The sequence below is a fragment of the Rhinoderma darwinii genome, chromosome 13, assembly GCF_050947455.1.
Source record: "Rhinoderma darwinii isolate aRhiDar2 chromosome 13, aRhiDar2.hap1, whole genome shotgun sequence".
Lineage (NCBI taxonomy): Eukaryota > Metazoa > Chordata > Amphibia > Anura > Rhinodermatidae > Rhinoderma > Rhinoderma darwinii.
Window position 1 is genome coordinate 54475556 of NC_134699.1, and position 23419 is coordinate 54498974.

General features: G+C 42.1%; 1 protein-coding gene across 2 annotated transcripts in view; it reads right to left on the reverse strand.

Annotated features, from left to right (window-relative positions):
• Positions 1–21957, reverse strand: part of MMD (monocyte to macrophage differentiation associated) — a 40595-nt gene extending 18638 nt beyond the window's left edge. The window contains exons 1-2 of one of the 2 annotated variants that reach the window (XM_075846286.1): positions 21781–21957; positions 4119–4200 (exon numbers count right to left, since the gene is read on the reverse strand). In XM_075846286.1, coding sequence (XP_075702401.1) covers positions 4119–4200; positions 21781–21803 — 105 coding nt within the window. In that variant the 5' untranslated portion in view covers positions 21804–21957. Of the gene's footprint in view, positions 1–4118; positions 4201–19517; positions 19558–21780 lie in introns of those variants that run through there. The other variant, XM_075846287.1, reaches the window with a different exon arrangement.
• Positions 21958–23419: the final 1462 nt, after the last annotated feature.

Consider the following 23419-nt stretch of genomic DNA (forward strand, 5'->3'; position numbering starts at 1 on the left):
CCTCTTAAACTTACCCAGAATTCTGTGCTTCTTCGTCCAGCCCGGCCTCCTGATATGACGTTTCATGTAGTGTCACCACTGCAGCCAATCACAGGCTGCAGCGGTCACATGGGATGGAACGTCATCCCAGGAGGTCGGGCTGCAGGACAGCAGAGAGACGCGTCACCATGGCTACTGGTAAGTATCAAACTTTATTTTTTTTTTATGTGCAGTTTTTCACATTTTGTCCGAAGAACTGCACAACAATTTGGTGCGTTTTTTCGGCTGGAACTCCCTGCGGCAACCAGGGCGGATATGCTGCGTGCTTTTACGCAGCGTATCCTCCCTGTGTGAACATAACCCTAGTATCTCTCACTGCACCATCTCTTTAAGTTGGTGAAACCTGCAGTCATTCAACCACACCATCACCCTTCACACAGAAATGCGTGAGAAACAGTCTAGTGAAAAGGACGCACTAGTACGAAGATATAAACAAGCACATTTATTATTTCCTCTAAGGTCTAGGTTGGCCATGGGCCACATCTTCAGCAATAAAGTTCTGCAATGGTCGCGGAAAAGCGTTTGAAACTCTTAACTTTACAAGGTTTCTGAAAATACTTAATTTTTGTGAGCAACTACTAAAACATGTCATGTACTTCATGAAGAACGTATTAAAAAAAAATCTATAAAATACAGGTTTGTGGGCGAAATGCGTTTTTGCTAGCAACCATTGACACTGACCAAGCCATGAATCCCTGTAGGTAATAAATCCTAGTGAGTTTATCTGAAGCCATAAACCTTAAAGAGGTTGCATGAAATGAGAAAAACATGACGGTTTTCTCAGCGGTACTCTTGCCCATGGGATGTGCCTGTTATGGATGGTTATCCTCATTTAACCCCTCTGCTTCCAGGGGTTTCTGGATATATTGTACCTCTGGTAGCCGAGACAATTTATTCTACTCCTCTAGGATATATTCGCACAGGGCGGAAACTCTGCGTAAAAGTATCCACCCTGGGCGCCGCAGGAAATTTCGGCCCAAAAAAATGCACCAAATTGTGGTGCAGTTTTTCAACCGAATTGCCCGCAGCGGAAAACTGCACGTAAAAAAAAAAATTATACTTACATAGCCATGGTGATGCGTCCCTCTGCCGTCCTTCAGCTCGGCATAATGGGATGACGTTTCATCCCATGTGACGGTTGCAGCCTGTGATTGGCTGCAGCGGTCACATGGGATTAAACGTCATCCCAGGAGGCCGGCCTGGACGAAGAAGCACAGAATTCTGGGTATTTCCTTCTGAATTGCGATTTTTGCGGCAAAATCAGTTTTCCCACCGCAAAAAATTGCAACATCCGCTATTTGTTAGGGGTTTTACCTCCCTATTGAATTCAATGGTGAAAACCCACACCAAAAAAGCAGCGATTACACAAATTCAATTGACATGCATTGGATTTAAAAAAACGCACTGAGCGTTTTTTTTCCCCGCTCATTATTTACGCAGCGTGTGGATGAGATTTGTTCAACTCTCATCCACTCTGCTGCTACTGTATTATGCTGCAGTATTTACACGGTGTGTGAACTCACCCTTAACATGCACACATAAAACCTGAATTATGAAATTCATACTAGAATCTCATACGTATATATTTTCTAAAAGTAGACACCTAGCACATCTCAAAATCCCACCCAGCACTTTATAGACACAGACACCTTCATGCAACTTTTTTGTAAAAAAAATGCGTCAAAATTCAGGGTTGTAGCTAAAAATCTGACCGCATGTTGTGTATAAAAATGTAACTTAACTTATATTTAGATTACTGTACAACTACCTTCACGTAAAAAAACAAAAACGCTGACCCCTTATGCAAACAAGATGTACTACGCAAAAACATTCGATATGATGAGCTCATACATATCCCACATCTACGTTCACTGTTGCATGTGCTTAAGAAAATGCCAAAAACACAAATGTGCCGACCGATTTTTGCATGAAAATTAAATTGGGGAATATACGTGTGTATCATTTTCTATCCCCTTATATGAACTCGAATTCTAATCAATAATCGTGAATTCCTGAACCTAAACGAATACCAATTTTTGTTGTTGTTGAGCAAGTTAAATATGAGCTTTAATGGTGACCTTCAGTGGGTGAAATTGTAATTTCGGACTGCCAGAAACTGTTCCTTCGGTCATACATGTAGACATTCTTTTTCAGTGATAATGAATATCGCTAGGACAGTAGCGTGTAACGGGTATCGCTCGTGGTTAGGGAATTTTAAGCTAAAGGTCGTTTAGAGATAGTAAAAGAAAGGTCAAATTGATCAATTTTATTGATGTTTTTGTTTTGAATGAGCGTTTGGCGAGACTTACTTGATGCCACAATCCGAACACTCGTAAACGTCCGGGTTATGGAGTCTTTAAATGGCTTAATTAGGTGCAGAGAGGTTCTCCTTGGGAAAAAAAAAAAAATCTACTACCTATATTTGACAATCAGATAGAAGATATGGTCTCAGAGAAAGGGGTAATAGCATGAACAAAAGTACATGTTATCCCAGCCCAGGGGTCATCCAAAGCCATATAGGGACCAGAGGAGGATTAAAGGGGTTTTCCAAAATAGTTTTTGTCATTTTATGTACCTTAATATCTGTTACCTATGTTCAGACTATGTTCCCCACCTTTTTTTTTTTACGGCTCATTCCCTTCATTATATGCGTGTATAATGCAGTTTGTATACCTCGCTCTGTTGTTGTGAACGTCCGTTTCCTGTTCTGAATAAACCCTACAAATCCCATGATTCCAAGCGATTCTCCCAAAAACTCTCCATCTATCTCGGAATCGGATGGCGGCGTAAGAGTAGATTGCAACACCCCTTAGCAGTGAATACAGTCACTGTTTATGACTTAACCATACATTCTGATAAGCAGAAGTTACAGCACGTACGTGGCTGAGCAGGAAGTTCGGATTTTGGGTTAGCGAGGCGTCACGTGACCATAGAAGAAATATACCGCTACGAACATCTGATGAAACACAAGTACATTGAAAATACATTTGGTAGTACATGTTTAGTTAGGCTGAAGAGGATTTACTGGTTCCGGAAAACCCCTTTAAAGATCGTCCACCTGACCGTGCATGCTGTCATTATGTCACCGGCTGGCTGTCTATCTGCTCCTTCACATAGACGTGCAGCTCCCACTTCAGCCTATGTAACTTTCACTTCAGTCTCCTCTACCTCAGGCTAGAAGACTCTTGGCTTGAAAACAAGACCAAGATTGCTGCTCCAGTCGCGATCTATCCTGAGCTACATTGATTTGTAGCAAGGACGTGTCAGATACGTCCTTCGCTACTGAAGTGCCTCTCTGCCAAGATGTAGAAGATACAGACACAACAAGGGAGGTGCTGCTTCTTGAAGTACGTAGGCATGTTTTTCTAATCTCGAGCCCCTTTAAGACATCTGCCTAATTGTCTATGTCCCCTCAAGCAATTGCAATGTATTCACAATAGTTATTATGGTGAAACAGATGACTGCAGACTGAGGGTCCTTTTACACCAGCCAATTTTGGCCATAAAAACGAGCACCGATTAATGAGACAGCCCGTTGATCGGTGCACATTTGCTCCTTTCACAAGGGGCTATAATCAGAAATGCATGGGGAAGAGTGATCGTTACTACAATCGCTCGTCCCCATGCAGTTTCATCATATCGGCAGCGCATCTCCTGGTTTACAAAGAGATGTGCTGCCGATAACGATAATATTTTTGACTGCATAAACTATACGATCAGCCGATGATCCAGCGTTTGCTCGTTCATAGGCTGATGGTTGCGGTTTACACAGGGGAATGATCGGGAATTCTCATGAACGCTCGTTTGCCCGATCATTGGCCCGTGTAAAAACAATATTTAATGAAACCATATTTTCATAGTGTCCTAGAGTCCCAAGGGTGAAGACTCCAACAAATTAGGAGCAGACCGAGTTTAGCACTTTCTTAAATAGAATTATAGACCCAGATAGTAATGATATTTCGAAGCAATACCTAAAAATTTTGTGGGTGGAAATACATTTTGTGGGACAAATTTTTGTTTTTTGTTATGTAATATTTTTTTTTACAAGTTTCCCACATGTTAACTACAGCATCAACTTACTGCATGTGTGTAGCAGTTGGCAGCATGTTCATAGCAGGTCGGTTTATAGCGGCTGTTTGCCGGGGCTCTGTGGTTCATGAACCTGTAGAGAAAGGAAAGAATTAAAATTCACATACACCAAGGCTACGAGTTTCATGAAGGTTCTGGGTTTTATATGTAGATCAATTACATCATTCCTCTATGAGAGAAAGAGACGGCTTCAACTTAGCCACATTAAGCAGATATATGGTTTCCTCATAGAGAGCACACAATACAACGAAGAAGAAACCCGTTCCATGCACTGCATGGTGATGGGCACAAAACAGTGGTATTAGCAGATGGTCTGTAGGTACAGAAGGTCCTTTATCTAAAAGTTCCTTTGCGAAAGTATTCACCCTCGTTGTTTTTCCTGTTTTATTGCATTACAACCTGGACTTAAAAATTTATTTTACATTTGATTTTATGTAACGGACCTGAAAAATAGTCCAAATTGTTAAGAGTTTAATGGAACAAAAAATACCTTGTTCAAAAAAAGATAAAAATTAACTAAAAACTGAAAAGTTGTGATATTTCCTACAAAACCCTCAAATAATGTCTGGTCAAACCAGTTAACTTTAGAAGTCACATAAATAGTTGAATCAATAGGTCACATGATGTCTGAAAGTTCTGAAAGACCCCAACACCACTAAGCATCATGAAGACCAAGGAATCTCCAAACTGGTCAGATACAAAGTTGTGGAGAAGTATAGATCAGGGTCGGGCTATAAAATAAATATTCCAAACTTTGAACATTCCATAGAGCGCCACTAAATCCAGTATAACATAATGAAAAGAATAGAACACAACTACAAACCTGACATAAGAAGACGCCCACTAAAACTCACAGATCGGGCAAGGAGGGCATTAATCCGAGAGTCAAGAAAGACACCAAAATTAACACTGACAGAGTTCCAAATGTCCATAGCTGAGATGAAAGTATCTGTCCATAGGACCACTATAAGCCGTACACTCCATAGTGTGGGGCTTTATGGAAGAGGGGCCAGAAAAAGCCATTGCTTAAAAGGAAAACAGGTTTTGAATTCGCCAAACATGTGACACATTCCCCAAACACATGGACGAAAGTTCTCCAGTCAGAAAAGACAAAAACTAAACTTTTTGGCCATCATGGAAAATGCGTATGTGTGGCACAAACCCAACACTTCCCATCACCCCAAGAACACCATTCCCAGTGAAGCATGGTGGCGGCAGCATCTTCTATCGGGAAGGTTTTCATCGGCACGGACTGGAAAACTGGTCAGGATTGAAGGAAAGATGGATGGCAGTAAATCCAAGGCAACTCTTGAGGAAAACTTGTTTCAGCCTGCCACGGAGACTGGGTTGGAGGTTCACATTGCAGCAGGATGATGAGCCTAAACACACTGCTAAATCTACACTGGAGGGGTTAAAGGTCAAACATTGAAATGTCCTGGAATGACCGAGTCAAAGCCCAGACCTGAGAATCTGTGACATGAAGACGCTGTACATGACGCAAGCCATCTAACTTGTAGGATTAGGAGCGGTTTTTCCTGGAAGAATGGGCAAAAATTGCAATGTCTAGATGTGCTAAACTAATAGAGACAAACCCCAAGAGACTTGTATCTGTAATTGCAGCAAACATTTGCTTTAAAAAGTATTAACTTTCAAGGGGTGAATACTTATGCACATTAACGTCCTATTTTTTTGTATTCATTATTGTTTTGTTTCACAGTAAAAAAAAATATGTAAATATTTGTTTGAATTTCTTTATTAGGCACCATAGGGCATTATACTGTATGGGGGCAGCTAAGGGGGCATTATACTGTATGGGGCAGCTAAGGGGGCATTATACTGAATGGTGGAAGCTAAGGGGGCATAAGACTGAATGGTGGAAGCTAAGGGGGCATAATACTAAATGGGGCAGCTAAGGGGGCATTATACTGTATGGTGGAATTATACTGTATGGGGCAGCTAAGGGGGCATTATACTGAATGGTGGAAGCTAAGGGGGCATAATACTATATGTGGACAGCTAAGGGGGCATTATACTGTATGGGGGCAGCTAAGGCAGCATTATACTGTATGGGGACAGCTAAGGCGGCATTATACTGTATGGGGACAGCTAAGGCGGCATTATACTGTATGGGGACAGCTAAGGCGGCATTATACTGTATGGGGACAGCTAAGGCGGCATTATACTGTATGGGGACAGCTAAGGCGGCATTATACTGTATGAGGCATCTGTGTGGGCATTATATTGTATGAGGCAGATATGGGGCATTATACTTTTTGGGAGCAGCTATTTGCCATTATGCTGTGTGGGAGGCACTATGGGTGTTATACTGTGTGGGGGCAGCTATAGGGGCATTATACTGTGTGTGGGTTCTATGAGGGCATTATAGTGTAGAGAGGCACTATGGGAGCATGTGTGGGCTGAACCGGGTGTGTATGGGTGGGGTTAGAGGCGTGGCTTAACAGGGGAAAACAATTCTGCGCTACGCCAACACATCAGTTGTCCCTCTTTGCGATACTTGAAAATTGGGAGGTATGGAATTGTAAATATAGTGCTTATTTCTAGTAGTAACTAAGTGCATGATATGGAGGTGTCTATTCATTGATGGTCACATACAGAATATTGATGACATTTGGGAATTACAATATAAAAAGTCCATTATATAAAGGCAATGACTGTAATTTAGGGGATTTCAGTAGTAAAGCATCTCATAGTTTAGCACTAGGCGTGACGTACTAGTCTAAATATAGAGAGCACAATCCATTATCTAAGATGTTATTTTCCAGAGTCCATTATCCAAGCAGGCACCAAGTAAACAGACGTACAGATCCACAAAGACTCTTTACACTGACGGTGTCTGCTGGTAACCCATGAATTCCAGAGGCAATCTGGAAAAACCTTACCGTCCTTATTTGTCATTCGCCGCACAGATTGTATATATAAAGGAAAAAACTAGCGTTGTGAACATAAAAAGATAAGAAAATAGTAAAATTGTGTTCAGCGTTTTGTAATCTATGGGAAAGTTGAGTAATAACCAATATGGTAGTCCATTATTACCCCCCACAGGTGTTGTGCATTGTGCTAGGTAGGTGGCACAATGCACCTTTAAAAGGGGGCACTCCGGCCAAAACTAATGTTTCCCATGTGTGCCATTCTGGTATTCCATGTGTCCTGTTATTTTTCTTGCTGCTTCTATCTCTATATATCGGACTGGGACGGTTGCTTAGCAGCAGTGTGACTCCGGCTCGGTGACTACTTTCTCTACTTGGGTCTATGGAGATCTATGTGTCACCCATCACAGGCTTCAGCAGTTCCTGTACCCCACTAGTATTACACAGGGGGGGGGGGCAGAAACTTCTATCATCAGCTCCCACTGATACTTACACAGGTTCCTGTCACACAGGTATAATGTAGAAGAATATAGTGCAGCCTCCCTGTCTGTATACTTATGGTTTCTCAGCTTATTTATAAGAATATAGAGAGAATGATAATCAGTGTCCCCCAGCATGCAGAAATGGTATGGTCTTTAGCTGGTCATGTGATGCTGTGCTGACGTATCATGGGGTTGATAGCAAAGGTGAGAGGAAGAGAAAGCTGGGGAATCTGAGAATCAAGATGTAGGATGGAGGCTTTTTAAATCTGAGCTGCCACTCTATTCATTTTCTATGGGACTGACGGAAACAGCAGAGTACAGTGCGATCAGTGGGGGTCCCAACCTTGGGGCCCCAGTGATGACAGTTATCACCTGTGGAGAGGTAATAATTGTCAATTCTGGGAGAACCCCTTTGAAGGGTACATCCAACTTTGAGCACCATTTTACAGTTTCATTAAAGATTTAATCTACATAAAAAGTTGAGGAAATTTGGAAATATATCGTACTATGTTGTACTGACGCCAGAGTTACCGTCTGCATTATAGTACAGAACTGCATTCACAATTCCGCTAGTTGTCATTTGGAAACAGTCAACACTTTTGTTGTCAGACAAAACCCTAACAGCTCAGCTGAGCTCCAATAATGCAGTGAAAGAGATTACTGTACAGTTCCTGGGGAATACATTACTTTTCACACAATGCAAACCACCAGAACAAGCTCTGTGCTGACAGAGCCAGCAAGGCATGCTGGGAGATTTTAGTTCTGAAGTCTGCGGAATTGTAATATATTTAAAAAGGGACTCAACTTTTTAGGTAGACTAGTTCTAAGGGTAAACTGTAAATGTAGCGGTCAATGATGGACACATGACAAAATGCAGCCCTAAATGTGTTATTCTGGATGGATACCCCAACAATCTAAATGTGAATGAGGGGGTACTGCAGAACTCTGTGGGTATCCAGTCAGGTTGTCGGGGGAAAATAGACTAATGAATGAACTATGTATTTTTTTTCCCAGCACATTCTCTTAACCCACCCCACCCCTTCATATATTCTCTCCTGAATTTTGGCTAGCATGGTCTTAGCAGTTACGAGCACACACACACACACACACACACACACACATTACCCCTATAGAGGAAGGAGTGGGCTAAATAGTATGCCTGGTGCCCACCTAAGTGGGGGAAAACAGGAAAAAAGACCTGGATAAGCGCAACATTCAGGTGGTGAAACCAGAACTGGAGTCCATAGTAGTCAAAATAAGGTTCCTTTATTAAAATCTCATAAATTGTATGTAAATGTAGAAGATATTAATAAAGGAACCTTATTTTGACTACTATGGACTCCAGTTCTGGGTTTTTTTCTACTTAAGGTTGTGTAGATCCAGGTATTTTTTACCTATCTTCCTCCACCGATGATCCTTTGCGGTCAATCGACGATCCTGTGACGGCTGCACCTTTAACCCATACCAAAAAGCCTGATAAGATGTCGTGTCTACTACACAACACAAATAGGTGAGCGAGATTCGATCTGCTCCTATAAGTACAATAGACTATTGCTACATAAAGTCCTATGAGGCACTCTGCCCTTTAGTTTTTCTCTGTCCAGTATCAATTGGTGTCCACGTAAGGCTGGGTTCACTTAGATCAGTTCCGTCCAGCCAGTTGTTTTAGCCTGAACTGGACACAACTGATGACATTCTTGGGCACTGGTCCGATGTCCATAGCTGGACAGAACAGCACTGCATGCAATGTTTTTTTATCTCACGAACGTAGACATCCGACGCAACAATTGAGGCAACGGAAACGATCCCTTGGACGACCACGAGATCAGTTCTGGCATCAGTTTCCCTCCGGCATGGTACAGAAATGGTTATGGGAACTCGGTCTAAAATAGCATGACTGGCCTAGGTATGTTTAGCTGTACTAGGCATTTTTTGTAGAAGTTCCTTTTTCTTTTAGAGTAGAACTATTTACATAAATTGTGCCTGGGGCACGGACTACATTCTCTTTACATTTTCTTGAACTGAGTCAGTATTCTACATGAAGGCAGGAACAGACAGATCACTCAGTGATCGAGTGACTGGAGGGATAACTGGTATAGACCATGCCTAGAACAGGGCAGTGTACGATCCTGAAGAAGTTTCCGGATGTTGTATAAGGATTTCTCCCATTCCACACCGTGTGGGCGATGAAGTAAAGGCATGAGTACACATGCCCGGCTTCGATTTTCCATGACCTATTATTATACTATAGCTGTAGTTACAGATGTGAAGTCTACATGGTGCCCTTTAAAAGAGCAATATCTTTTTACTATAAAACCCCAATGTGAAGAGTAATTAAAGTGAAGTTCTGGATTGGAGCCACGTTACAGAGGATATAAAACTCCTTATCCAATGTTATAAGTGCACTTTATACCTGAAATGATATATTCCTTATTTTCTTAACCTTTTTCTCTTTTGCTAGAGCTTGTGTTGCCATACACATTAGGTTAATGGATTATGGCCGACTATCTAAAGTGTATGGTGGCCTCCTGACTCTCCACAGACGACAGATCTCCGACGAGAGTATGATCAGCCAGTTGGATTTCATGCCCGATCCCTAAGTGGCTGCCAAAGGTGTCTAGCTGTGTCGTACTCTCCCTTCTTTTTCAGCACATATGTACACTAAGCCGAACTTGCGTGTGTACGGGTAGAGCGTTTGGCCGATAGTGATCTGTATGTGTATTAAAGGGGTTTTCCCACCTTGGACGTTTGTGGCATATCAACAGCATTGTGACCCACACCTATTTCTGGAATGAGGGACTCTAACCCGTGCCCTATCTTGCCCCGCACCCGCTGTTCCCTGCCCACTGTCTGACGAGGTGGTCGGAAGTACAGAAACCGTTTCCGTAACTCCTTAACTAGCTAAACGGTTTCCACAACTCTCATAGAAGTGATGGGAGAAACAGAAACACCGTAGCATGGTGAGCTAGGCTTTTTCCATAGCGCCCAAGTTACGGAAATAGCATAGCTCGCCATGCTATCCTGTTGCCGTAACTCCTATTCATTTATGTGGGAACTACGGAAAAAGCAGAGCTCGCTGACCTTATCAGACAGTAGCCGGGGAACAGCGGGAGCCGGACAAGGTAGGGTGGGGGTCAAGGAGCCCCATTCTAGAGATGGGTGCAGGTCCCAGAGGTGGGACCCTCATCTATTGGACATTTATGGCATGTTATGCCAAAATAAGTAGTGTGAATACAATGGATGATGTAATACTACAACTTTTATACTTATCCGATCATAGAAAGTGATAGCATATCCTTCCAAAATGCTATCATTTTCTAATTGGTTGGGGTCCGACAGCCAGGACTGCTGGTTTGGCCCTGCGGTTTTCCTGGCCACCTGCTCTGCAAGGAACTGCGCCACAGCTCCATTCAAGGTCGACAGGGTCCTAACTGTCAGACACCCACCGATCAGAAAGTAAAAGGACATCCTAGAAATATGGCATCACTTTCTATGATAGAAAAATCTTCTATAACCCTTTTTCTAGTAGCTGGGGCCAGGAATGGAGCATAGTATTTTAATACAGGATCATGAGGGACATTGCTATATGAAGCTTAGCAATAACAGGAGATTGATATAACGCACGCACGCACACGTCCAGCCGGTTGCATAACATTTTTAGTCTAGTTTGAGAACATAACTTTGTATTAACCAAATGTCCCAAAAATATGAAATCGTCAGGCCCCATGCACACGGCCGTAGATTTAGTTTGCAATTATGGACCCATTCACTTCTATTGTTCACGGACACCTTCGTGTATATTTCCGGGAAGGTGTCCGGGCTGTAGAAACCTTCTGTAAAAAATAGGACATGTCCTATTTTTTTATTTTACGGACCGTGCTCGCATACTCTATAATGGGAGCACGGGCCGAAAATAGTCCACGGCCGTCCGTGCCCGTAATCACGGAGCGTGATTACATATACGGTCGTGTGCATGGGGCCTAAAGATTAAAACGGTTTTGTAAACTCATACGTCTAAAGGACTAGAAAATTCCAAGTGACAAACAGTAAATTATTATAATTACACAAATGTTTTCTGGTTGTAACTTGAACACTAATCTGCCTGTGGAAAAGATCTGATCCTAAAGAGGACCTGTCACTAGGTCCTATAAGTTGAACTGGTAACTTATCTGAATAGCGCTGTCTCCCTGATTCCAGTGCTGTTTTTCTTTTTTTCCTGGACCCCACAGTTCCAGAGATATGACCCACTGTTGTGTTTGCCCCTTCTATGCTATTTTTTAGTCAACAGGATGGAGCTAGCTTCCCTGCCTCTGATTCTGGCCAATCAGCGCGAGGCAGCTTGAGAGTAGTTCACACCCTGTTGGCTAACTACATCAAATTAGCATACAGGGAGCCAACCCAACAGTGGGCCATATCTCTGGAACAGGGGGGTCCAGGAAAAAAAGAAAAACAGCGCTGGAATCAGGGAGACCGCGCTATTCAGGTCAGTTAACCAGTTTAACTTATATGACCTTGTGACAGGTCCTCTTTAAAACGTGCTGGAGCCTCTCACTGCTGTACCTGTATTCGATGTTTGGCCCATTCCAATGTGGTCTTTTCTACAAGGCGAGCCTTTAGCCCAGATTTCAGTCTGACCATTGTATTAGCACAACATAATAATTGTGTATGAGCGCAACCACAAGTGATAAGTAAAAAGTATGCCTATTGTTCAGCCGGCAGCAAAGTTCACATCCGAATGACTCGAATGCAAAGTACAATGACTTACTACACGTTTATTTATATAATCACTCGAAATGCAAATCAGAGACGTCATGAATGGATTTCCAAGGCCACCATGACCCAGTCTAGCAGCCTTACTTCCCCAGAAGTGGTTGAGTTCTTCGGCTTGAACATTCAAAGCACTTGCTCAAAATGATTTGCAAGTTGCAAAAAGATGATAGTGCATGGAAATTACGAAAATGTGGATGGTCCATATGGAAAGACTGCAAGAGCTGCCAAATTGTAAGGCTGACCACACCACGTGTCACAGTTCAAGTCATTTCGTCATAAAGACGACCCGTCGGCTCTCCTGAAAGGTCTTTTTTTTAGTAAATACTTGAATTCCCCATGAAATAACAATCCTGGAGCGGCATTGTGCCGTTCCCTCCTGGAATTGTATGGAAAAGTTAAAACTGGGTGTCCCCATTTTGCTTGTCAATGTGGAGTGTCCCTACACAATCTGACTGGGTCCGATCGATGCTGAAAGAGTGTGTCCCTACACCTTCAAATCGTATCAGCATGGTTCGGACAGTGAAGGGACACTTTCATATGACTGCCAAAAAACAAAACAAACCATGAAATATCCATCCAATTTGACGGATATCATAAGGACAGCAGCCAGTATTCTGCTGAAGGAATTCTAGAACACTGGTTTGGGAACACTGATATACTGTATAAATAGAGAATAAACTTTCTACAAAAATAAAGCCTTAGGCCTTATTCAGACGACAGGTTTAATCGGCAGTGTGACGGGCGTTTTATTGGCTGCATTAAAAATCAATGCATGTCTATGGGGCTATTAACACGGCCATCTTTTTAACAGACAGTGGGAACGTGTCGTATTTTTGCCCATTTTCCTGGATCCCTCAATAGACTGAAGTCTATGAGGAATCCGTGAAAACGGGTTCCGCACCGGTGCAAATTAGCAGTGAAAAACAGCAGTTTTTCACGGCCGATTTGACACCCGGTCGTGTGAATACTGCCTTAGAAAGTTTTTACACCCAAGCAGGTGACAAACCACCTGATCTCAAATTAGAATTTAAAAAAAAAAAAAAATGTTCTTAGCCACCTCGGCTGTAATACAGGAGTGGGAGTAATCCCTCAGAGGAACAATGGGTAATATTTTTGTGTAATCCTATTTATCTTTAAACGCTGCTTTAGCTTAGCTTTTTTTTCATCCAGCCGAGGAATTTGCTATATAATTATCTTCCTTGCTACTCGATAAGTCTTGCCAGTGTGTGGGCTTACCGCACGGCTAGTACAAAATGTTACTATTCCTTAAAACGTACTGAGTCTGATAAGAATTCTTAAATCGGGACCCGTCACCTCTCCTGACATGTCTGCGTTACTAAATACTTGTATTCCCCATGAAATTCTGCTGGAGCACCTTTTCTTAAAACTTTGCTTTATGTCCTTCCTCTCTTACTCCTCCTGGCTATTTATGAAAAAAAAATAAAAAAATAAAAAATGGATAACTGGCCGTTAAAATTCCCCTTGTCAATAGTCGGTGTCCCTAGACAGTCTAACACTGTAGGGACACACCCCATCAACGAGAGAAATGGTAACATCCTGTTGCCAATTTATTCATTCATTTCCAGGAGGAATAACAGAGGAACAATACAACTCAGAGAAAAAAAAAAAAAAGAAAAAAAAAAGTTCCACAATTGCTATTTTAGGATAAATGCAATTATTTACTAAAACAAACATGTCAGGAGAGGTGACAAAATCTCATTAAAAGACAGAAAACCCCCTTTAGTCATGAAGCTGTTACTTAAAGGGGCTGACCACAACCGGATAACTGATGACCTATCCACAGGATAGGTCATTAGTATATGATCAATGGGGGTCTGCGACTCGGACCTCGCACCGATCAGTTGCTCCAGCTGCCTCCGGGCACCAGACGTCCATGCCGGAAGCAGATGGCCGCTATATAGTGGTCGGAGCCATTTGCTTCCGGCTCCAACTACTGCATACTCTTCAAGATATCCGGCGCCCGGAGGCAACCGGAGCAGCTGATCGGTGTAGGGTATGGGTGTCGGACCCGCACCGATTATATACTGGTAGGTCATCAGTTGTCCGGTCGTACAAAACCCCCTTAAATGGAGTCACAGTAGCATCAAACTGGACAGTCTGAAGATGGCGATACACGGAGAGAAGCCTTTGTTGTCACACTTTTGTCGCCAGCACATTAGTGGTCCTATCCTAGCTGCAAAATCTTCAACTCCAGCATGGAGACATTGACCACCAGTCCCCCTAGCCCCCCAAGATATTCTTGCCCCAGTGCTTAATCCTTTTTCCCTCTCAAACTGGGCAACCAGCCTTTCTTACGCTCTGTTCATGTGTCTAACGAACTTAACTAAATTTCTTCCAAAAACAGCGCCACACCAGTCTACAGGTTGTGTGTGGTATTGCATCTCAAACCCATTCACTTGAATAGAGCTTATGTGCAATATCAGACACAAACCTTGGACAGTTGTGGCACTGTTTGGGGTAGAAAGCCGCCATGTTTTTCTAATCCTGCAAAATCCCTTTAATAGATGCCCTTGGTCTCTTCCCTGCATGGACACAGTGGTACCACCATAAAACACCTTTAGGGTACGGTTCAACGTAGCAGGGTCTGCGTGCAGCCAAAACCTGACTTTCTTACAAAGACTCTACCCTTTTCTGGTTTAGAAAACCCATTTTCAAAATACCCTATTGGGGAACTCTCAGTTAAGGGCCTGTTCACATCTGCGTAGCAGGCTCTATTAGGGGCCTCCATCGCAGAAATTAACGGAAACGATAGCGCGGCACGCTGTGCTATTGTTTCCGGTAAAACCACTGACACCCCGGCGAAACCCATTTAAGTCGTGACATACCCTGAATAGTTTTCTTTCAAATGGCTAGCAATGAACATTTACAACACTACATTACAGTGTACTAAATAAAAAGATCAGTCAACAGCAGCTTGCTGGCGGCTTCAAGAAAAAAAAAAAAAAAAAGTTACAAGAAATGACAAAGTAATGGAGCGATATGCCAGAGATTACATTTGCTGAATAAATAATGAATGGTAGAAAAAAATAAAACTATTTCAGATTACACAAGTCAGAGAAATCCAGAATTTCTCTTTCAAAAGCCGATGAGGAAACCAGCAAAATCCTGTGTCAAGTCTCAGTGATCCAAGTGTGCTAAAGGTTACGTGAGGTTGCCACAAGCCCTGGAGACATCTGCTAATAGCGCTCCAGACACACAAAACTGCTTATCTGATTCGTATACACGGCACAGCGTACAATTCACAAACCATTTCTGGCGCATTCAAGACGAAATCAAAGAAAAATGTAAAAAGTCCAGAGAACGTCCGCGAATAAATCCATTGACCTGCGTGTGATAATGCCCAATACTTGCAATGAGAATCAGAATAAAGGATTGTGCACCCAAATGAAAACCTGGACCTGCATTCCCTGGAAATACCACTGTGGAAGCAAATTATTTTTTATACCCTCTTTTTATTGAATAAACTCTGCAGTTATTGAGTCAGCAGAGCGCTGGCGACATTTATTCACCAAGGGCCTCAGTACTTGGCGATCCCGCACTGTAACTTTACGTGGTTTGCACTTCGTGGCTGTGGTTCACTTCCACTTTGCAATAATACCACTCGTAGTTAAATATCTAGAATGGCGAGTGCCGGATTTTATACACCTGTGGCAACGGGACTGAATAAAACACCTGAATTCCATGATTGAGGGGTGTCCCAATACTTTTGTCCATAGAGTGTATCTTGAATCTGGTGTCACATGAGCATTTAGAATCCTGTAGATCGTCTTTCAGGGGTGGTGAAAAAGGTAAATAAATATGTAACTTATTAGTGCCCATTAATATGATTGAACCAACTGTCCAAGGGCATATGGACTCCATGAGTGGTGGGTACGGTGCTCGGGGCCCTCATCTATTAGCTAGAGCTGTCAGAGCGACTATGTAATACTATGCTTCAGCTGATTGCCAGGGTCACTTGCTTTACAGTAAAGCGGTTACCATTTATTAATCTGAAATATTCATATATTTAAAAAAAAAATCTAATGCTCATGTATAGAAAATACATTGTATAGGTAAAAATAATCTGCAGAAAACTTTGAGAACGGGAGGCTTAACAAGTCATAGTCCAGACAATCTGCCACCAGTTTATTAGTATTTTACTGATCACAGAATAAGGCCCCATGCACACGAACGTGCTTTTGTGGCCGCAATTCCCCCTGAAAATCCACGGTACAATTGCGACCCCATTCATTTCTATGGGGCCATGCACACGACCGTAGTTTTTACGGTCCGTGCACGGCCCGGGAGCCCGCACCGCAGAAAGAACAGACCTGTCTTATTACGGCCGTGTTCTGTGGTCCGGGTTCATTGAAAATAATGGCACTATGTACAGAGGCCACTAAATTTATGGGGGTACAAACTGGGGGCCTAAGTTCTATAAGGGGGCATAAACACAGCCTAATTTCTATATGGGGGCGCAAAGTTTTCTGCCATTTTACTGCCACCGTGAGTTACACCGCAAAGGGGCCCACTAAGTCTGTGTTGCCCAAGGGCCCACATAAACCTGAAGCTGGCCCTGCCCTTATATGCAAGTCAGAGTCGGGAACTCCTGAAAACAGAGAGCTGCTCCCACTCTGAAGGACTTGTCGCAACCATGTACATTTGTAGCTGCCTACACCTGGCATGGCAGCATTTAGAAAGTGGGTTGTCCAGATTGGAGCTCTCCTTTACAAATTATTCATTTTTCAGTGTTCAGAAAAAGAAAAAGTATTTTAAGGCTAAGGCCGGGCCCTTGGATGAGGTCATCGAGACTGGTGTCAAATCCCGACTAAGTACACCAGAATAAGGTCCCGGGATAGGACATCTTCCCCTAGTCTGTGACTACCAATCACACACCCAGACGCTCAAGCGTCCCTGGTTGCTTCGTAATCTAGAAGCGGCTTGAAACCATTCAAATTTAGAGACACAATGAAGCGATCAGAACAATTTATTCTTTATCTAGTATAAGCATCGTCAGTTCATCGGGTGATCGTATCGTTTCGTCAGCCTAAAATATTAACTTTGTCGGCAGCACGTTTGTAAACCGGGAGATGCGCTGCCAACATAATAGAAATGTATGGGGACGAGTGAATGGAGTAACAAGTGCTTGTCCCCATGCATAGTTCCGTGTGAAAGGAGCAAATTAGCTGTCTCGTTGATCGGCGCTTGTTTTCACGGCCAAAATGGGACAGTGTAAAAGAACCTCTTCCTGGCAGATTTGCAGACCGGTATTCGCAAACTTGCCTGTTAACATTTATACCCCTGAAGATGCATCCAATATATATGTGGTGCAGAAACGCGTAAGAGATCAGAGAATATTTTAATCGGGCAGTGAATCTTATCTCTGGATGAGCATGCATAAAGCCCCTATTACACCGGCCAATTTTGGTCGGTGCAGCGAGCGCCGATCAACGAGACATCATTGATTGGCGCTTGTTTGCTCCTGTCACACGGAGCTATGGATGGGGACGAGCGATCACAGGGAGATGCGCTGCCGACAACGATAATATTTTACTTTTTTAAAATTATACGATCAGCAGATGATCGAGGATTTGCCCGTTCATCTGCCGATCGCTGCCCTGTTTACACAGGGCAATTATCAGCAACGAGCGTTCTATGAACGCTTGTCTGCCCGATAATCGCCCGGTGTAAACCCCCTTTAGTGATATTAGTCCCTTGAATAGGAAGGATAAAGTACAAGGAAAGTAAAGTACTCAGTCTCCTAAGCTGAAGTTCAAAAAAGTAGTAAAAAATAAAGAAAATGGGACTATTAACAACCGCAAAACACCTAATGGACCACAAAGACGGTCGCCAACGGTCCTAAAATATTTCAATTTTAAGAAATAAGAGAAAATCCAAATTCATTGTCGTTTCACACGTTAAAAAAATGTCAAAGATGTTTTTGTCCAGTCTTCCTCTGTGAGTAGACAAGTCAATAGTACAGGTCGGAACGGATATGTAGCGGTCAAGAAGCCGTTACTGAGAAAAGGAAACAGACAAGACAGAAAAAACATTTGCCCTAGAACATGGAGACTGGACATCGGAGACCTGGGAAAAGTTATGTGGACTGAGAAAATTGAATGTGAAATTATGAATGCTGAGAAGTAGTAGTTTTGGAACAGCGGAAACACCAGGGTTGTAGAGCACTGCTCTCGAATGTGGAATAAATTGGAACTATATAGAGCAACAGGTATAAAATATATATATAAAATTTACAGATTCGCCCATAGACTACATCAGCTATGTAGAAACCCATTACTCATCACATAACACATAAAAAGTCTATTTACAGCAGACGGATGGTGGGTTCTAAACCAGGGTAAAAACTGGCAAGATGTTCTGGAGGAGCGGACGTAAAATGCTGAAAACTAGACAATGAGCCATCTGCTGTTTATCAATGTCATTGTATCCCATAATACGTGATGGTAAGAAGCAGTCAAATTCATCAGAGTCCTCCAGCCAAGCAGATATATTCTTATCAATGAAGTTCTAGAACAATAGAGGGTTTTTTTTAATGGAGTGTAACAAGATAGTGTGTGAACTTTGGTTGGTCACCAGGTTTCTATGATAGGACTAAAAATCATTCTCAATCAACAGGTACCTGATAAAGAATAGTAATTCTGTAATATAATCATGCTGACCTGATACAAAAAACAAATGATAGATAGATAATGAGATAGATAATGAGATAGATAGATAATGAGATAGATAGATAGATAATGAGATAGATAGATAGATAATGAAATAGATAATGAGATAGATAATTTTTAAATATCTTGGATGAAATTTGAAAAAAATACAGTCAAATATTTCACTCCTGAATTCCTGACACCTCTTCAGACTGACACTAGAACATTGTATCACACTGCAGGACACTGGATTTTCAGCACTTAAATGCCAATGTTTCCGTGTTGACTTGCAAATAAACTCAATAATAAATAGAATGATCTTTGCTTTCCATTTCTGATACTATTATTTGTTGTTACAAAGAAAACATTCACAACACGAAGAACAATCTACAGGGTTTGTAGTAAGAAAGACCATCTAAAATAAACATCTAATGAGTCAAACAAAATATACGAGTAAAAACAAGAAGAAAATAATAAAACGAGTGTCCACCCCTCTGACCAGGACCGAAGAGAATATATGTGTATATATATATATATATATATATATATATATATTATATACCACAATATAAATGACACTACCTTCCCACAGAGAACATGATGAATGGCTCTTCACCAGAGACAATCCTAAAGTCCAAACAAAGAATCATTCAGGGTTTAAAGATATGAATCCAAGTCAGGGCGGGCCTTATCTCCATGAGGGCTGGTCCACCAATGAGAAGATCTGGACATGCCAGTGATAGAGAAGCCAATCAATGAGAACACCAGGACCACTAACCCCCTCCTCACAATGAAGTAATCCATCTATTCTCATGTTCCAGCTGGTCTTCTGCTCTTCCCACCAGCCTAAAAGAAATGATGTCCAACGTGGCCACCTTAAAAGAACACCTAGCCTCTTGGGGTCAGTGAGACCTACTGACCCTATGACATTAGACCAGAGTGGAGATCATCACCCCCTTCCGGGCACCAGTCTATTCCTATTATCTGGAAGTATTCCATCAATGGTCCCATGAATCACTAAAAGATCTAACAAAACAACCCGTAAAGAATCAGAACCAACAGGATCTGAAGAGCAGAACCTAAAGGAAACATCTCCTCTATAACTTATAGATGAAATGCGTAAGGTCAATAGATTTTAAATGAGTAAGGAACAACCTAAGAATAATCTCAGGATTACTAGAAAACCAATGTAATTTAATACGAACTACCCAAAACAACAACAAAAAGTATGATGTCCCAAGCCTTCAAGTAGACTGATATACATTGTGTTCATAGAAGATATGAGATTTTAATAAGAGGACTGGTCAGGCTACAAGTGGCATGATATTATATACTATATACAGTGTTTATGTGACGCATTCCTGTAATAGAACCAGTCTGTCCACAAGTAGAATAATATACATTGTATATACAGTAATACTAGGAGAAATAATAAGCCGTCCAGGCTGGATATCAGTGTCATGATCTATAGGGTATATACCATACATACTGTAAGAGGGCAAGACTGGGCATTAGTGACATTAGATATACGTTATACAGTGTGTGTCTATGAGACATGGTAAGAGGGCAAGTCTGGGCATTAGTGTCATGATCTATATGTTATACGGTGTATATATGAAGCATGGTAAGAGAACTTGGGTATCACTGGCAAGATCTGTATATAAACGAAGACTAGGAGGCATAACAAGATGACTGGCATAATCTGTAACGTATATAATTAGAATAGGAGATAGGAAGAGGACCGGTTTGGGTCTTATTGGCAAGAGCTATAGAGGTATAAAGGAATTAGTGCCATGATCTATACTGTGTATAATAAGTATAGGAGACACGAGAAGAGGACCAGTCTAGGCATTAGTGCCATGGTCTATATATGATGACATCAGACGACACGAGAAGAGGGCCAGTTCGGTTATTAGTGCCATGGTCTGTACTTTATATGATGACATGGGAAGAGGACAAGTCTGGGCATTAGTGCCATGGTCTATGTATGACGACATCAGAAGATGCGGGAAGAGGATCAGTCTGGTCATTAGTGCCATGGTCTATGTATGACGACATCAGAAGACGCGGGAAGAGGATCAGTCTGGTCATTAGTGCCATGGTCTATGTATGATGACATCAGAAGACGCGGGAAGAGGATCAGTCTGGGCATTAGTGCCATGGTCTATGTATGATGACATCAGAAGACGCGGGATGAGGATCAGTCTGGTCAGTAGTACCATGGTTTATGTATGATGACATCAGAAGACGCGGGATGAGGATCAGTCTGGTCATTAGTGCCATGGTCTATGTATGATGACATCAGAAGATGCGGGAAGAGGATCAGTCTGGGCATTAGTGCCATGGTCTATGTATGATGACATCAGAAGACGCGGGATGAGGACCAGTCTGGTCCTTAGTGCCATGGTCTATGTATGATGACATCAGGAGACGCGGGAAGAGGATCAGTCTGGGCATTAGTGCCATGGTCTATGTATGATGACATCAGAAGACGCGGGATGAGGATCAGTCTGGTCATTAGTGCCATGGTCTGTACTTTATATTATGACACCAGGAGACATGGGCAGATGTCCAGGCAGCAGATGTAACAATCATCATGGAGAACAAAGCAGAACAACTCCCAATAGGGCGATGAGCGGAGTAGTCATCCATGGTGCCAGCGTGGGCTTCATCTCTCCGACATGTCAATGAATGAGCAGGGCTGTGCTGCACACTGTGCTGGGTGGGGGCAGGCGGTGGAGGAGCAGGCAGCATGCTGCTGCCCGTGAAGAATGGAGCCCCCTCCTCCCTTCCACAATCCGGGAAGAACGAAGCCCCCGCATCCCAGCCCCTCTCCATCACCTACCGTTTTAATTCCCTGGCCACCATTGCTGACCCGCTTCAGGACAGATCACAGGCGGTGATAACCGGACAGATGGAGTCCTCATCGGAAGGGCAGCTGGCAGAGCCCCGGACACTGGCACCACTGAGCGCCCCACTCTCCATGTAGCCCGGCTCTACACCCCGCCCCTCCTCAATTTACCACACATATCACCGCCCCCTTTCTGACGTCACCCACCTCCCGCCAATCACCCCCACACACACCAGATGCAAGCCGGCTCCGTGATTGACGGCCCCGATCGCCCCGCCCCATTCCTGTTTAACCGGTTCATCGCCCCTGAAGCAAACGCTGAAAAGTGAACACACGGCAGTGACTCAAGCGCTTTTTCCAGCCTGCGTTTTTTTTTCCAATTGTTAATTTTTTTTTACTTCTCCAATTTCTGATATAAGGATATATTGTAACATCTGACCAATAGAATTAAATAAAGGAACATCCAAAATTTGGGCAATTTAGAAAAACTCATTAAAACCTAGTGATGTCAGTGGGAAAATGGTCATGAGGGGCACTGGAGGTCTTCATCTAGACCTGTGGCTCTCCAGCTGCAGAACTACAACTCCCATCATATCTGGGCATTGCTTGGAGTTGTAGTTTTGCAACACCTGGAGAGGCACAGGTTGGGCACCACTGATGAAGAATCTCTACACGTCCTGGCCCCCTCCTCTTACTGCCGGTGTCTATAGTTTTGGTCTTGTCTAAATATATAGTCGTTTTATTAATGGAGCAAAGGTCATGTATGAGGCGGATTTCCATAAAATGCAAACTAAAATTCATCTATCTATCTATCTATCTATCTATCTATCTATCTATCTATCTATCTATCTATCTAATCTAATCTATCTATCTATCTATCTATCTATCTATCTATCTATCTATCTATCTATCTATCTATCTATCTATCTATCTATCTATCTATCTCATATCTATCTATCTCATATCTATCTTTCTCATATCTATCTATCTATCTATCTATCTATCTATCTATCTATCTATCTATCTATCTATCTATCTATCTATCTATCTATCTATCTCATATCTATCTATCTATCTATCTATCTATCTATCTATCTATCTATCTATCTATCTATCTATCTATCTATCTATCTATCTATCTATCTATCTATCTATCTATCTATCTATCTACATAGATATAACTGTAGGCATCTATTATTAAACTGTCCACAGAAGCTCCTGCTTTGTGCTTGTACTGATACATTGTTTCCAGATAATCCATCTGACGCACAAATTTCAACTGTAAAATATTGTTGCTAAACCTTAGCAAAACAAAACAAAAAAATATCTAATATTAGGTCTTTTACAGAGTATGTACATACAAAGGGCGTTCCCAGCTTTTTACAAATGAAACTTAATCACTGTATTATGAAAAGTTCTTCGACTTTCTAGTATACAATTCATTCAGAAAGTCTTCAGACCCTTTCACCTTTTTTTGCATTTTGTTATGTTGGGGCCTTGTGCTAAAATAAAAATAAAAAAAATCAAGTTTTTCCCCATCATTCTGCGCTCAAAACCCCATAATGAAAGTGAAAAACAGAATTTTAGCATTTTTTTGCAAATTTATTAAAAATGAAAAACTTATATTTTGCAT